The sequence below is a fragment of the Saccopteryx bilineata genome, chromosome 5, assembly GCF_036850765.1.
Source record: "Saccopteryx bilineata isolate mSacBil1 chromosome 5, mSacBil1_pri_phased_curated, whole genome shotgun sequence".
NCBI classification, from domain to species: Eukaryota; Metazoa; Chordata; class Mammalia; order Chiroptera; family Emballonuridae; genus Saccopteryx; species Saccopteryx bilineata.
Genome location: NC_089494.1, coordinates 153,204,751 through 153,222,768, shown reverse-complemented (window position 1 = coordinate 153,222,768; position 18,018 = coordinate 153,204,751). Strand labels below are relative to the sequence as shown.

General features: G+C 46.0%; 1 protein-coding gene across 16 annotated transcripts in view; it reads right to left on the bottom strand.

Annotated features, from left to right (window-relative positions):
* CELF2 (CUGBP Elav-like family member 2) overlaps nucleotides 1-18,018 on the bottom strand; it is a 707,230-nt gene that overhangs the window by 73,386 nt on the left and 615,826 nt on the right. For all 16 annotated transcript variants that reach the window (XM_066278852.1, XM_066278847.1, XM_066278845.1 and 13 more), the window contains one exon: nucleotides 5,035-5,083. In XM_066278852.1, the coding sequence (XP_066134949.1) occupies nucleotides 5,035-5,083 (49 nt within the window). The remainder of the gene's footprint in view (nucleotides 1-5,034; nucleotides 5,084-18,018) is intronic.

Genomic DNA, 18,018 nt, shown 5'->3' with positions numbered 1-18,018 from the left:
CACCACCAGTAATAATATAGCAGGACGAGTAGGTTCCCACCACCAGTAACAATATAGCAGGACGAGCAGGTTCCCACCACCAGTAACAATATAGCAGGACGAGCAGATTCCCACCACCAGTAATAATATAGCAGGACGAGTAGGTTCCCACCACCAGTAACAATATAGCAGGACGAGCAGGTTCCCACCACCAGTAACAATATAGCAGGACGAGCAGGTTCCCACCACCAGTAACAATATAGCAGGACGAGCAGGTTCCCACCACCAGTAATAATATAGCAGGACGAGCAGGTTCCCACCATCAGTAACAATATAGCAGGACGAGCAGTTCCCACCATCAGAAACAATATAGCAGGATGAGCAGGTTCCCATCATCAGTAACAATATAGCAGGACGAGGCCCTGGCCGGTTGGCTCAGTGGTAGAGTGTCGGCCTGGCGTGCAGAAGTCCCAGGTTTGATTCCCGGCCAGGGGACACAGGAGAGGTGCCCATCTGCTTCTCCACCCCTCCCCCTCTCCTTCCTCTCTGTCTCTCTCTTCCCCTCTCGCAGCAGAGGCTCCACTGGAGCAAAAGATGGCCCAGGCACTGGGGATGGCTCCTTGGCCTCTGCCCCAGGAGCTAGAGTGGCTCTGGTCGTGACAGAGCGACGCCCCGGAGGGGCAGAGCATCGCCCCCTGGTGGGTGGAGTGTCGCCCCCTGGTGGGCGTGCCGGGTGGATCCCGGTTGGGCACATGCGGGAGTCTGTCTGACTGTCTCTCCCCGTTTCCAGCTTCAGAAAAATACCAAAAATACAAAATAAATAAATAAATAAATAAACAAACAAACAATATAGCAGGACGAGCAGGTTCCTACCATCAGTAACAATACAACAGGACGAGCAGGTTCACCAGATCAGGGACCATTTCAAGTTCTCCTTCCATGGTTTAAATAAGTGGAAACTTTTTTTAAGTTTGGGGAATAGAAACTTAATTTTTAAAAGAACCCTAACTGTAAGCCTGTGCTAACATCCTGGTATACAACCTGCCAAAGTCACACCTGGATTTGAGGTGGCATGAGTTAATTAACAACTTTTCAATGTGTTAGTGCTAACATATGGCATTTAATTACTGCCTCCAAATCTGTGAGGCTCTCCACTTTGAATTTCAAAATTATTTCTTCGTCTTCCAGTAAATCAGAAAGAGCTTGGATGGGAACACCCTATTCTTCCTATGTGTACTAGGGCCTCGCAGGTCTTTATTATCCTCGACAATATTTAGTTATATTGAGTCCTGTGAGCTCTGAACTTTACACTTGGATGCTGGGGGCTTCAGGGGCCTTGAGAGAAGAGACAGGGGTCTTGAATGGCGTTTCTGGATTTGAGGCTTTAAGAACTCCTGACAAGGTGTGAGGGGGCAGGGTTAAAGCAGAGTGGATTTATGCCCTGTCCACAGAGACGTGAGCGATTCTCTCAACCAGGAGCATGACATAAGAATACTGGCCCAGCCACGGGGACCCCAAGCACAGAACTAAAGGCACCTTCTATACTTTTCTTATCACTCACTGCTTGACAAATTTCAGATCTAGCAACAGCACTTAATTTTCAATCTTGCACTGCTAGTACCTTTTTCGGTATAGGAGGAAGGATTAAAAGCTGGAAAACAGGCCCTCTTGTGACACAGAATTAAAGGGAATAACTGCTTTTGCTAGCACATGCTGGTTCCTAAAATCTGTACCTCCTCCAATGCCCTTCCCGCACCATCGTTTGATTATTTGCGATGGAAAATTAAAAAGTTGGATTCTATTGAAATCTGGGTATTGACTCAGTGTGTTCTTCTTAAAGGCCCCAGTGGGTTTTTGTTGAGGAGGGGGTGGACACCAGACATATTAGAAACATGAAGGCAGGAGTAACATGAGTGAGCTGGCATAAGTGTGCTAGAGCCTGCAGCTTAAATCAGAGCCAATGAAAAGGGCAGGTTATAGGAAGCCAGAGAGATTTCAGAAGACTGCTCAGCAAAATACTGATGCGCACGGCAGACTAAAGTGCAGTTCAACATTTCTGAGCTCACCATAGAGGTTCCCTCTCTCAGAATCTCTGGATGGACAAAGGCTGAAAAGAGTGATTGCTTTTCTGGAATTCATTTGTCCGTCACTAATTCATCTGTGATGAGCAGCCCTGTCTTGCTCAGCAACTACAAAGTTTAAAAAATTTGAACATACTGATAATGAAGGCAGTAACTGTCTAATGTGATGAGCCCTTTGTGCTATCCATAAATGTCAGCAAACTCAATAAAAGTGCAATTAGAGCTCGTTATACTTCTTTCACAACTATAGAAGCTTTTTTGAGCATCTGAGCCAAAGAAATCTTTGTGCTCTTTGAGCTTTGGAAACCATGCTTACCTGTCAAAGCTGCCATGTGAAATCAGAAAATGCTTGGAGCATTTATCACTTGCTTTTGAAAATTATACATTTCTCCTGACTCCCCCCCCATCACGTCCAGGGAGAACCTTGAACCCTATTCATGGCTATGAAAGGTGAGGTTCCATTGGAGCCTCCATTAAGAAGGACACTTTAAAAGCAGATTTCAGTTCATTTATATTTTTTGACTCCCCCCCCCCCCCGGAAATTCAGGAAATGAAGGTCAATCTACAAAACAAAGGGAAAACTGGCCCAACGAGAAGATTCGGGGGGGGGGGGTCCTTTGTATGTATAGATCTATGCTGTGATGTAAACCAGTCCAAGGTTAGAAGCACCAGCCTCAGTGAGCCAGAATTAATTACACCACTTAGCATAGTGAATATTTACTATGTGCCAGGCATTAAAGCTCAGCTCTTCATAGATGTTGATGTCGGTACTCCTCACACATCCTTGTAAAGTAGGTGTTACAAGAAGAATTCCAACTACAGACCCCTGCAGCCCCATGTTACATCTGGAGACAAGGAGGCCATGTGAGGCTGTAGAATGTGACACAGCTCACGATGCAGGGTTTGGAGTAAAGTCTAGGTTCCTCAAAATAGTTTAATTGCTATCCCAGGTTACTCCCTGAAAAATGGCATTTTTAGGTCTCTCAACTTGGTAAAACAGTGCCCGGTCATGCTTGGCTTTGAGATCATGCAGAATGGGGGGGGCACTCATGGCAGTTTTATTCTGCTGCTGTGGCAAACCTGATTCTCAACGTCCATAGCAGACACTGAACAGCAAGGGCACCAGACCATTCTGAGGCGTCCCTGTAGCTGTTTTATGGAAAGCGGTCTCTGAGTCAGGGTTAATGGACAGAAAATGCAAAAGGAGAAATCCCTTGATAGTTCAATTATTTGGGTATTTCAGGTCAAATATTTCCAACTTAGTTCTTTAATTCATCATGTCTGTGTAACTATGACCTAAGGTTTAGAAATAAGATGAACCCTTTTCTGTAGACTTGCATTCCATGGCCGTTGTCCTGACACAGTTTAGAGAACGATGGGGCCAAAGGACAAGGAGCATCTCTTTTTGGCCAGAAGCTCCAAGATGACCTTCACTGATAGAATTCATCCAACAAATACAAGATTCCTTTCTTCCGCAGGGAACAGAACAAACTGTAAACGTGCACTTCTGGACATACGGCCATCAGCAGGGTGGGCAAGCTCAGTGCAGAGCCCTGTTAGGCCAGGGAAAAGTCTGGATAGCTATAATCGATATTGTATCGAGGTGCTCTATCATTTACAAAGCACCATCACAAACATCTTGTACAAGCTTTAAGAAAAAAAGGCAACTTATATGAGGCAGTTCCCATTATCTTATTTTATGGATAAGGGCATTAAAGTTCAGCCTTTGAGTGACTGGCAGAAATCAGTGTAGTCTTTTGTAGTCTGTTCATCCTTTTAAAATTCATTCCTGCAGTCTAGCTAGTACTGTGCCTGGCACACTGCGAGTGTCAATACTGTTGAATAAAGGAATGGAGTGACGTGACCAAGGGCCTGCAACAGAGAAGTGGCAGGTTTTAGACCCTCCAGGACTGAGTGCCATGACTGTGATAAACGTAGGAGAGGACACAGGGAATCAGTTCTCCGAGAAGTGTGCGGCTGATGAGAAGATGGGGAGGGAAGCATGGACATCTATCTGCTCCCAACACACAGGTTAGGTGCTAGCAGCCCACAACGCAGTGTGGCGGTCTCTCCAAAACTTCCAAGTCTGTGAAGAATCCAGAAAACGGGATGCACTACAATTAACAGAAAATACCTTGTGGAGGGATTCAGAGCCCAATCATAATTCATATTTGCAGATATGCAGATCTCTGAGTACATGGCTTCTGCCCTGATTACTAATTAATGAGGTGCAGAGCTGCCCGAGGAAGGAAGCCATGCTGATTATGCCAGTCTGGTGGGACGGGGAAGCTCTGAGGTCTAAGAAGGTAGAAGAGTCCTTTAACAGACATTTCAGTAAATTAAAAAACCAAAACAGGGACAGAAGGAAGGCTGGTGTAAATGGAAGCAAAAACCTGAGGGAGAGAAGTGCTGTCAACCCTCTTGTGACTCAGACAGTCAAATGCCAGTTATTCCATGGACCTCATCAAATGCATATTTTGCACCGAGTGTATGTTTATTTAATCAGCAACCTAAATTCTGAATGAATTTGGATGCAAATGCATTGGTGCAATTTAGAGAAGAGTGCAGTAAGACAGCTCCAAGCCAAAAAAGAATAAATGGCAAGGACAGAAAAGACAGCCTGCTCACAGTGGCTGCCTTCTCCCGCTCTGTTCTCTGCATGGCGTAGGCCGTTCCTCCCCGTCGGGCGTCCCATGTTGCCACGGGTCACCGCACAGAGCAAGTCCACAACAGAGGGACACGGAAAACCACTTCTGGCAACATCCTCACAGACCTTTATACCAGAGATGAATGAATGAGGCAGCAGAGTGAAGCTCAAGTTTCTCCAGACGTGCCAACGCCAGTGCACGCTTCCCGGAGCAGTTCCCGCTGCCTTTCCGAGAGCAAAAGCAAGTGAGGCTGGCACCTCCCTCCCCCAGCTGGCTCCTCAACTTACAGACACAGACATGAGATGAGACAGTCAGTCACCACCTACCGTTGGACTTTTCACTATCTGCAGGTTTCATCTGAATGGGATGATGCATCTAAAAATACAAAAGTGAGAAAGTAAAGGCAGATTGAACAACTGTACAGTCTCAGAAACCCCACACTATTAAACTTGAACACTGATACTGGCATATTGATGCATAAATAATAACAAGACTTCTCCCAGATAAAAGGAACCAAATCCAAACGCAAGCCTGTGTTTTATGTTCAGGAACAGAACCCTTTTAAATCATGATGCATAGAGACACAGTATTTAAAAGCTTGGGCTCTGCAGTCAGACTTGAGTTTAAAACCTGGTTCGGCTACTCAGTATGGTTTTTGCCTGTATCTTAGAGGTAATTCTAGTCCTGACATTTATGATAGCTACAAGATCCCGGGCAAGTGTCTTAACTTCTCTGAGCTTCTGTTTCCTCATCTGCAGAATGGAGATGACACTTGCATAGTACAGCTGTGGGAATTAAGTGAGAAAATGCATGTAACATGCATAATTACCAGGCCACAGGATATGCTAAAAAAAGTGAGCTATTGTTTTTTTATGCTATTAAAATTTGAATGCAGACAGTCCTTGTGTTTCTTCTGGTCATTCTGTCTGCTGCATGGGTTTTTCTTAGGTCTCAGAGTTATGAGAATCTGAAGGTCTAGTAGTTGGATTGATTTAGGTGCCATCAAATAATGTTTATTACATACAAAGCGTGGGACAGAATGAACGGAGGGAGGAAGGGGAGAAAAGGGAGAGGGGCGAAGGCACGGCCCTACGACCATGTCTATTTAGTACATGTGCAGGAGCAGAAAGAAGCTGAGATAAAGTGGTGCCCAGATCAGGAATCATGGCAGAACTGGGTGCCCTCCAGCCCCCCATGCAATGCCTGTCACGCCACTGTGCATGATCTGCAGAGTTTACTCCAAGCATAGAATGCTGTCACTATTTCCAATTAAAATAAATTCCTCAAACCACTTTGAAAGGTCCTCTTGCTTCATATTTCATCCTACCCCAAGGAGCACAGAGCCACAGGGTAGATGGAATCACTGGCTGTGCAAATGCTTTTATTATAATGGGTCCCATTCTCTCTGAACCTTTAATTTCCCCAGTGGACTTCCCTCACTTGCAAGCCACAGCTCCGGGTTTTATCTAATTTAAACGAAAAGGGAACGGTACTTGGCTCTGGCACTTAAATAATGGGAAATTATTATCAGGCAGTCAGGACCATGTGCAGCTAATGCCTGCCAGGGTCTGCAAAACACAAGAGGGACGAGGGAACGCTATCAGGAGACAAGAGGAGAAGTAATTCAGAGCTGCTTTGTTTATTCTAAAAGGTAAGATGTTCATATGCATAGAACATAGGCCTTGAGATGAGGGGTCTACTTGTATTCCCACTCCATTCATTAATCTGTTCAGTTTGCAGAAGAGTCTAGAGTGAGAATAAAACGTTTAGGGGTCAGTAAGTAGACCAGACTTTTCCAAACAGATTAGAATATACATCTAAAAAGCAGGGAGAAGTAAACTACAGAAGCTCCTGATTTGGACTAAGAAATATAGCCTCCTTCCTACAGGTAGTGGAGAGGACAAAAAAAACAATAGGGGGAAGGCGGACGGAGTCTCTGAGTAAGCTATTCTCCCTACACGTTTTATCCACTCATTCAGCAAATATGAGTGAGGCCTCCGTCGTGTCCCTAACTCTAGGCTAAGAAGCGGGAAGAAGTCCAGACCTTCTGGGTGCTCATTGTGTGGTGGGGGAGACTGACATGTATACAGCCCCCCAAACAACATGGTAGGCGCTGTGACCGACGTGGGAATGAGGGGGGTGAGAGCCCAGGGAAGCAGCACTGCGTTCCGCCTGGTGAGGGAAGAGGTTTCTCAGCAAAGGTGTATCCAATTCATGTCCTGAAGGCCAAGCTGGACTTGCCAGCAGAGGATGGGGAATGGAGCATCCCACATAAAGACACAGTGGTGGCAAACAGCACCGTTTGTCACAGCATGTCACTCAAAAGAAGTGGGGAGGGGCAGCTCTCAGAGACTCTTGTTACTAAGAAGTTGCAATCTTGTCTGAAAGTCAATGGCCAGACGTAGAAGTTTCAGTAGTCAAGGTAACGAGATCAAATTTGAATTCTAGAAAAGCCCCTTTTGGCTACAGTGGAAGATGAATTATTACAGAAAGAGACAGAGGGAAGGGAGAATAGCAAAGAGGTGATGCAAACATACGTGTGAGATGGACGAAGGTCTGATCTTCAGAGGCAATTGGCTGGTTGTAGGGAGGAGGGGGACAGGTATCCAGGTCAGGACAACTGGATATATTGTGGGATTATCACCCAAAAAGAGAAAAAACACAAGAAAGTCGTTTTGGGGGAGTCATGAGCACAGGCCTGCAGCTGACACATTTGATGTGACTGTGGGATTAGAGAGATGCTGGCGTGTGCTCCGAGGTGCAGTGTCTGCACCGGGCGGGGCTGTGGGGCCACAGGCACGGGTGGAGCTGTTCACAGAGGGGATGCGATGTGACTGTGGGGTTAGAGAGATGCTGGCGTGTGCTCCGAGCCACGCTGTCTGCACGGGGCGGGGCTGTGGGGCCACAGGCACGGGTGGAGCTGTTCACAGAGGGGATGCGATGTGACTGTGGGATTAGAGAGATGCTGGCGTGTGCTCCGAGGTGCAGTGTCTGCACCGGGCGGGGCTGTGGGGCCACAGGCACGGGTGGAGCTGTTCACAGAGGGGATGCGATGTGACTGTGGGGTTAGAGAGATGCTGGCGTGTGCTCCGAGCCACGCTGTCTGCACGGGGCGGGGCTGTGGGGCCACAGGCACGGGTGGAGCTGTTCACAGAGGGGATGCGATGTGACTGTGGGGTTAGAGAGATGCTGGCGTGTGCTCCGAGCCGTGGTGTCTGCACCGGGCGGGGCTGTGGGGCCACAGGCACGGGTGGAGCTGTTCACAGAGGGGATGCGATGTGACTGTGGGGTTAGAGAGATGCTGGCGTGTGCTCCGAGGTGCAGTGTCTGCACCGGGCGGGGCTGTGGGGCCACAGGCACGGGTGGAGCTGTTCACAGAGGGGATGCGATGTGACTGTGGGGTTAGAGAGATGCTGGCGTGTGCTCCGAGCCGCGGTGTCTGCACCGGGCGGGGCTGTGGGGCCACAGGCACGGGTGAAGCTGTTCACAGAGGGGATGCGATGTGACTGTGGGGTTAGAGAGATGCTGGCGTGTGCTCCGAGCCGCGGTGTCTGCACCGGGCGGGGCTGTGGGGCCACAGGCACGGGTGGAGCTGTTCACAGAGGGGATGCGATGTGACTGTGGGGTTAGAGAGATGCTGGCGTGTGCTCCGAGGCGTGGTGTCTGCACCGGGCGGGGCTGTGGGGCCACAGGCACGGGTGAAGCGAGGGGATGCGATGTGAAGGGAGCCAAGATCCAGGGACAGAACTGTGGGTGTGAGAGGGACAGACCAAAGGGCAGTCAGAGAAGCAGGAGCAGGAACAGCTGGTTCCATGGGAACCATGTGGGGAGAGTTTTAAGAACAAGGCAGTGCTGCTGAATGCTACAATTAAAATGCTCAAGTGTACTTTTGGATTTATCAATAAAATTCTTTAGGGAATTAATCAAAATAAGTTTCTGGGTCCTGGCCAGTGGCTCAGTGGATAGAGCACTAGCCTGGTATATGACGTCTTGGGTTTGATTCTCAGTCGGGGCATACAAGAGAAGCGACCGTCTGCTTCTCTTCCCCTCCCACTCCCTTCTCTTCCACTCCCAAAGTCAGTGGGTGGACTGGTTTGAGTGTCAGCCTCAGGTGCTGAGGATAGCTTGGTTTGTCCCAGTGTCAGCCTCAGGTGCTAAAAATAGCTTGGTTGATTAGAGCATTGGTCACAGACGGGGGATGCCGGGTGGATTCCAGTCAGGGTGCATGTGGAAGTTTGTCTCACCATCTCCTCTCCTCTCACTTAAAAAAAGTTTCTGTAAGTTTGGAGGAACAAAATGTAAGCTTGCAGAGAGTTCCAGAGTAATAGGGAAGATACAGTGGATATGATAAATGCAGACTACTATGTCAAGAAGAGAAGCTACAAAGTGTGTGTGGGGGTGTGTGTAGTTAGCCTGATGAAAGATGGGGTGGAGTCTTTCCTTTCCAAGTAGCAAAGACTTGTACATGATTGACAAGACTTGGACAAGATGCTGGAAAGACCCAGATATGATTCACAGGTCAGAGAGAGGAAAGAGGACATAAGTGTGCCTGAATTATGTATGGGGTACAAAACGAAGTGAAGAAGACTCTTGCCCTCAGGGAGCTGATGATCCATCATGGTAGTTCATATGCACGCATATAAAGAAGAACGGTGACCCACATTAGGCAGAGTGCTAAGAGCGTCCCGATCAACCTGTGAAGTGCATGGGAGCTGTAATTCTGTAAGGACAGAATCATTCTACTCTCAAGTTGGGAAGGGCCCTGGCAATCACTTAGTTCAATGCTCTCAATTTATAGGTCTGAAGGGACCCAGCGACTTCACTAAGGACACACAGTGGCTGATGACTAAGATGGGATCAGCACTCTAAGCTGTCTGCTCTTATACAATGCCAATCCCCCCCTCCATCACATTGCTTCTCCACAAAACGCCCCACATGGGAGTTGGCAATGAACTGCAGGCTTCACTAACTGAAGGCGCCAGATACTCGTTTGAAGGCTCCTGCAGTGTCCCCTTAGTGAAAGTTATCTTCCCTCCACTAAACTCCCACTTTATCTACGCAGCTGCATGACTAAGACTTGACTCTTGGTTTTCTTGCAGCTGCTGAGAGAATTAGCTCAGTCAGTGACCCGAGACTATCTAGAAGGTTCAGGAACGCAATGGTGGTAGTACAGTCATGTACACACACTCCACTTTGGTTAACGGACCACATATGAGAGTGGTCCCACAGCATTATAATGGAACTGAATAACTTATTGCCTGTGATCTCGTAGCCATTGTAACATCTGAGTGTAACCCATTACTCATGTGTTTGTGGTGATGCTGATATAAACAAACCTATTGTGCTGCCAGTTGGATAACCATATAGCACATAGAATTATGTGCACTGCATACTTGATAACGACAATAAATGACTATGTTTCTACATTATGTACTTGTTAAACAATACTTTAAAAATTACTTATTAATTTTATAAAGAGGACATGGGGGGGGGTAGAGAGAGATCGACCAGTTCTTGTATGTGTCTGACCAGGGATCGAACTGACAACCTTTGCTCATCAGGACAATGCTCTAAGCAACCAAGCTATCTGGTCTGGGATATTATACTATACTTTTTATCATTATTCTAACTCTTTCTACTTATATATAAAAAACCTTGCTGTAACACAGTGTGCTGTTAGGCTGGCAGCAGCCTCACATATCTTGTGTTGACCATGTCTCTTGATGGCATTGTTTTAACTTGTGTTTGATTTAATCTCATGTTGTTTTGTACAGTAACATGCTGCACAGGCTTGTAGCCTAGAAGCAATAAGCTATATACCACATAGCCTGGGTGTGTGGTAGGCTATATCAACTAGGTTTGTCTATGATGCCACAACACCACGAAATTGCCTATCAGTACATTTCTCAGAACGTATCCCCATTATTAAAGGACACATGCCTGGCCCTGGCCGGTTGGCTCAGTGGTAGAGTGTTGACCTGGCGTGCAGGAGTCCTGGGTTTGATTCCCGGCCAGGGCACACAGGAGAAGCGCCATCTGCTTCTCCACCCTTCCCCCTCTCCTTCCTCTCTGTCTCTCTCTTCCCCTCCTGCAGCCAAGGCTCCATTGGAGCGGAGTTGGCCTGGGTGCTGAGGAATGGCTCTGTGGCCTCTGCCTCAGGAGCTAGAATGGTTCTGGATGCAGCAGAGCGATGCCTCGGATGGGCAGAGCATCGCCCCCTGGTGGGCATGCCGGGTGGATCCCAGTTGGGCGCATGCGGGAGTCTGACTGCCTCCCCATTTCCAGCTTCAGAAAAAAAAAAAAAAGGACACATGCCTATAATAAAACAGCTACTGCCCCTGCAGCCTTGAATTTTGTTTTGGTCTTTCCTAGGCCAAGACGGAGTGAAAGTCAACTTCATAGAGATCACACCTGTCAGACCTTGGTGAATTCTGAATGGGTGGTCACCCCTACTTCAGGTATGTTCTGAAGACAATTTAGAAGATGTATATAAAGCACCATGGCCTTCTTGGAGAGAGGTGTGCAATCAGCACTGTATTAAGAATGGCTCATTATCATGCACAATTATATATATTCAATACAAGATATAAATATCAAGGAAGACAAAAATAAAGTATTTGGAGGAGTTCTTCTCATAATGTTTTACTTCTGTGAAATCTCATGATTCTAAAGGTGGTTGGGAGATTTGTTGAATGGAGTAGAGAAGTTATTGTAAAGGAGTAGGCATTCTAGTTTTAAGTTTCCAGTTATAGCAAAGTGATTTCCTAAACAGAAAATGGTTTCAAAGATTTGATCCAGTGTGACTCCAGGACTACTTGTTCATTCCCTTACTTCTACTCCTGCAGGATAGTCTGTCAGCTGCTGGGAACACAGCACAAGGGAGTCCTCGTCCGGATGGAGTCTGTAATGCTCTGGTGGGGCTACCTTGGCTGTTTCCCCTGGATGAGGTGTTGTGCCAAGACCATGTAGGAGCCCAGTGGAGAGATGCCCAACACAGACAAAGGAAGGGCAAGCTGGAGAAGGTGTCTCATCTGAGGCAATGAGTTCAATCTTGAGGAAATCCTAATGCTAATCAGTATATGAGTGAAGAACATTTCAGGGAAGGAACAACATATTTGAAGGTACAGAGTAAGAGAAATAGGTCATGTTGTTCCTAAAGAATGATAATAGGGCATTCTAACCAATGGAGGAAGCAAGAAGACCACTAAAGATCATCCATCAAATACAAAATAGCCAAAGTACAACAAGACTAAGAAAGGAATATATTCAGGGATTGAAATATTTCAAGTACAAAGACAACAATGCAAGTCTTCTCAATCCTGAATTAAAATGGTCATAGAAACCATGATTGGCAGGCAGTAGATGCCCTCTCACTGTATTCAACAATTAAAGATAAAACACTTGCTGTCAGAACTGCTGCTTCACAACACTGCTGCTGTAGCAACTAGAGACACTGGCCTTATCTGCCACCAGAGCAGGATGGAGCTGGAGGTTGGAGCGCCTTTCTGTGCTTTGCACTTGGAGGTCCCAGCAGGCAGCAGCAGAGCAGAGGGAGGGCCAGAGAATTTGGTAAATCACTCTTCCAATCTCCTAACATCTTACCAGTTGTAAGGGAATCTCAGAGTCATGGTGAAGGCTGGTTCCCTAGGGGTGTGGGAGGGTCCCTCCTCCTTCTAGCTATGGCAAATGAATACATGATCTTCATGAATTTCTTGCAAGCAGTATCCTGAGAGACATGCATGAATTGAGGCTGTGTCTCCGTAGCCATGCAGGGTTGACTACGCCTGAAAAACCCCTGCACACGCAGGAGGATTTGGTTGTCATAACCCGAGCTCTCTGTGGCAGAGTGTGCTTGTCCCAGGGAGACACCAGCATCAGTTGTTTTGGAAATAAGTCCTGGTTGATGGCAGTGAATTTGACTTAACATATTTCATCCAGTTTACATGTCTATGAAGAAAGCCTTCACAATCCACACCTTTGAATATTTCTTTGATTGCATATGAACTTCCTTTTCATTTTATTGCAGAACAACATTTTGCCTCAAATTAGACATTCAGGTACTGGTTAGTGCCTTGGTCCCTCGTTAGCCCTAAGTCCAATGAAAGGGAAAATTTAAGACCTCCCTCCCTTCTTCCCCATGGGGAGGAGCCAAGCGTGTTCCTTTGAATTGGTTAACTTTTATGTCTACATATTAAGTACTGGGCCACAGGCCCAGGGAGGCAGCGCCCCTTAGGAGCTCTGTTGCTGCAGTTCATGGGGGGGGGGGGCACTGATTTGTGGTCTGATTCGGCTCTCAATGAGCTGGCACTCTTTGAGGAGAAAGGCCATATCTCACTGTCCCCTCTATGCCAAAGCTAAACACACCGATGACAACATGCAGCCTGCTCCTGTCTGATGCAGGCGCAGCTGTCACCCCAACCTCCGCTCTGGTGGGAAGCTGTCAGTGTTGGAGCACAGCAGCCTCCCGGTGCGTCCCGCCTCCTAATGAGCGAGTGGCACCCGACTCTTCCTAACCTCCTCTCCCTGCTCCACAGAAGGCCCCCGATCTGGGCTTTCCAACCCCTGGTCTTCAGAATGGCAGATCTCTGATAGGACCTGACGCTCCTCACTCCTGAATGCATTGACCTTCAATGAGCATCCAAGAGCCCAGCTGTGGCTCATGAAAATGAAAATGAGGATACATCTGCGCAGCAAAGCCATTACCCCAAGTCTGTGGGGGCACTTCACGTATAGGGAGCTGTACAGAACCCTGGCAACAGCTGTCACTGCCTACATTATGAGTCCTATCATGTCACAGTGACAGAGATGAGGCTGGTCACACAGCAACAGCGTTCACACTCTCTAGAGTTCCCATTATACACAGAGTGCGGCGTGATAACCCCAGACTTCTCTGCCTCGCTCCTGTGAAGAATAAGGAGAGAGTCTGAGTTTAAACAGCAATGCTAACAGAGGCTATCTGAGAGGTGGGGGACCTGGGGAAGGAAGTGGGTTGTGGGGAAGGTGACAGGGCAGATTCCTCACACGTCGCGAGCTCATGTGGAAACTTGTTTAACCCTAACCATCACCAATTAATGAGTTAACCGCTTTTAACACAAGATTCAATAAAACATGCCATTTTTTAACCTGAAATGGGTTTTACAGAGTCACTGTTACGCATCTCATTATTAAATCCATCCTGACCCCTTGAGAGAGCAGGCGTGATGGTACATATTATAAGCTTACTGCCCATAAAATATTTAAAAGGAGACAAAGAGGGGGAGGGAAAGAGGTGAATTCACAGAAGAGCTATGTACTACATAAGAAACTGAAAAGAGTCCAGGTGGAATGTTTCTTTCCATGACAACTCAGGTGATCCACGCAGTGTACTTTGTGTCCTGTTGTACAGCGGACTGGGGAATCTCAAAAGCACCTGTACTTTCTGAATGTTTCTTTAAAACCTTTTATAAACAGCAAAGATAAGTTTGAAAAGAACTGCCACAAGCCGGAGGCACGCCATCCCCCAATGACTGTGTACGGTCAGGGGACTGGACCGGCTCTTAGAGAAGGTGCCTGCGGGCTCCGCAGGCTCCCAGGGGCGCGGCTCCACTGTCCCAGCCCTGCTACAGTGTGCTCTCCTTGAGAAAGACAGGAATGAAACGAAAGCGGCTTTAGGAATGTTGATTTACAAGTCTTAAATAAAAACTTAAATTTCTCGAGTTTTTAAAATGGTAATAGGATGTTAAAATTGCTAAAAAATCTTGAGTAAAATGATACTTCCGCAAGAATACAGATGACAAATATAATGTGTCTGATGAGTCAAAATCAGCTTTTATCACTGGGACAACACCAGAATTAATTGTGGAATTTGGGCAATTTTTGTGAAAACTGAGGTAAATCTTCACTTTTCATTTTCCCATGCCAAGCACTGTTGCAGGCTCCTTAGATATGTTAACTAATTTAATTCTCAAAACAACCCTGAGACAGGTGTGTATGAGGAGCCAAGAAAGAGGGAGGGAGAGTCCAGCTCTCTGAAACATTTTCACCTATGCTGATGAGACACAGAATGATGACGACTCAGAGAAGCCATCAATTATTATATGAGGAGGAAAATAATAGTTTTGAATTGCTGACATGAACAGATCCTGCCTTTTGCAGGTCCTTCACAAACTGATAGTGCCAGGAGTATGTTAGATCTACAGAGTTAATCAGTGTGGAGCACTCGTGACTAGGCAGCATTTACTCAAGAAGGTCCGGCACTTGGTTCTATGTAATAGAGTGGATTGTACAATGCCTATTTATTCAAACACTACTTTGGAAATTCTGGAGAAAACTGAGTTCCTAGTTGTCCTCTGAAGAGGCAAGTCCCTTAGTGGCAGCTGAGTGCCAGGATCCGGCCATGCCTGGGGTCACAGTGCTTCCAAATTGTTCTTCTGTGCACCGCCATGAACATGGTAGGTGGATAGACAACTTTTAACCAATATTTGCTGACATATATTTTTTACAAAAGTAACCTAAGCCAAGAAAAGAAAGGTAGTTGAGTGTGATAATAAAGAACACAAATGGGGAAGAAAACTAAAGTGAAAACAAATGACTATTTCTTCTTCACAGATACTGATATAGATGAAGAGCTTAAAGCGTGAACTGCGCAATAAGTGCTCAATAAAATCATCACTATCATTATTATTTCACTTAGTGTGAGAGTTTCCCCGAGGGAAAAAGGAAAAGATACCATTTGAAAGCAAAAAGAATACACTGGGAAGAATGGCCTTCATTGGCCACCTGAGGTGTAAACTGACAGCACTGCTCCACTCCTACCTTTCTGCATGTGTACTAACAATCCAGTGACAGTGACGAAGAAACGCCTATACAACCCCAACCGTGTATCTGCTTCTGGCTGCTCTGCTCCAAGGGAGCCTTTTTAGCTGGAATTAGTCTACCTATTTGCATTTCTATAACAACCATAGGGTAGAGCAAAGTGGGAAAACAAGCAGTGAAACCACTGAGTCCTGGGCAAATAAAATAAATAAAATAAAATAGTACAGGAAAATTAGATTACTCTGGGAGAAAGTCTATGAAGGGACTTGGAGTCCGTTATGGTGATTAAGTCGTCATTTCTGACAGATGACTCTAATCGGCTGTCAGAGGACAGTCACAGCCCCATCTGTAATCTGGCATCCTAGTTACTCAGCCTGAGTTACCTTCTGTATACAGAACACATTCAAACAAGGGGGGAGCAGGCACAGCCTGGCATTGATTATACTCATTAACTATGATTAAGGTTCTTTGTTTTTGTACTAAATAATAATATGGGCTTCCATTTTGCCTCACTTATTCTTAGAATGAGAAGAAAAATGAACAGGCTCAAACTAGGAGGCATGGGATGTGGATGAAACATAATCGTTATAACTGAGACCATCATGCTTTTAGAAGCACTGCTGTTCAAAAAGAATGTTCATCCTTTCTTAGTTTAATTTTTCTCGGGGCTATTATAGTATATTACTTAGGTAAATCTATAATATTTTTTAAACCCTCTAGTCAGATTGGGTACCTAATTAGCTGTCATTTCAGTAGATGGTATTGTTATTGTGTTTAGCAATGTTATTGTGAACTGAAGTGAGTTTTTTTTTTATATCATTTCAGTTATTCCCTGTCACTGTACCTTTGAGAAATAATAAATAATTCATCCAGTTAGTTGAGCTCCCAAATAAATTTGGGGAAGAGCAAAACTAAACCAGTTAAAACTAGAAGTTTACAACTAGGTTTATCTAGAACAGCGGTTCTCAACCTGTGGGTCGCGACTCCGGCAGGGGTGGAACGACCAAAACACGGGTCGCCTAAAGCCATCAGAAATACATTATAAAACTTCTGTTTAGAGCTGTATGTTTTAATGACAAAACCCTGGAGGATATAAGACAGTTTTGGAAATGGAGATGAATAGAAAGGCTCATTATAAGAAAAGGTGTGTAGGCTCATTGTGCTGCTGTGGCAACCCTACAACAGCAAAGGCCACATCCGTGTGACAGTCGGAAGATCACAATCACTGCTGATTAATGAGCCAAAATTAAGAGAAAGGTGTAATAATCTTGCCCTTCCCACTTAGTGGGAAATATACAGATATCCTTTCTAACCATGATTTCGTTTTGATTGTAAAACTGTCTTCCAAAATCAATGATGGATGCTCCAAGAGTCATTCTTCCAGATGTTACCCAGGTGCTAAATTAAAATGCTGCTTCACTGAGCCATGCAAAATCACACTGAAATAATAATGTCTGGCCTGGCCATTAAGGAGTGGTTTGAGGACCTCGTAGCTCATTTACATGTCCAATACTAGGATCCTACAGGCCACAAAGTTAGTATAATCTGTTTTAAGACAAAAAAGTTAGGATTAAAAATAAATTGTCCTTTTGACATTGGTCTTTTCCCATCAGAACCACTATTGGGCTCGGTCCTCACATGGCCTTAGAATAAATGAGAACCCCTCCTACCAGGCTCCTAGTGGCTCCTTCCCCAGCACCAGCTGCTTTTGGGTCATTTACTGTCACCCAGTTCTCAGTGCCCAGCAAACTGGAGTAAACCACTTGCATGCTGGTGAGTGGATGGAACTGCACCTTCATTGTACAGCAATGACAGTTTTGTCTAACTTGTCCTCCTCCTGCTCAGGCTGCAGCCAAACTGGGAGCTTGTCTCCTCCCCTGGATCCCTCTGCCTTCTTTGTAGGGCTTGACTCAGTTACTGACAATCCCTAGAAGAGCTTCTGGGAATTCTCTCTCTTTCGACTCCTTCAGCCACACCCCAGTCTCATCCCCCAAGAAATACCCTTGATGTGAAATGTGCCCAGGCTGCACTTGCATTTTGGATCACTCCCTGGGAACGTGTGCTCTGACAGAGCATCATCTTCTGATGGGAGCAGCTGCTGGGTCCGAGCTCCCAGACTCCTCCCGTAACACTCAGGCCTGGCCTGAAATCTGCTTACTTTTCTTCCTCTTGGAATTCTCAGTTTAGCGCTATCTCAATTAAATTTCTTTTTCTTCCATCCTACTATTTCCACCGCTGCTACCTTCCTTAGCTCACGCAGACTTCTGCAATGCCTGCTTGGTTCTCGCCTCCCAAACCGTCTTACAGAAGTCGCTTCTAGACCTATCTAAAAATCAGGTCCAGTCATTTCTCTTCCTTGCTCAGAAACTTGCCAAATTAAATTCCAGCTCTTTGGCCTTTATCTCAAGGGACTCCATGTTTTCACCGCAAATTACCTTTTCAGGCTCAACGTTTCTCTTCTATCCTAGTCACATTGGACACCCCTTATTACTGGAACTTCTGCCATATGCTCACCC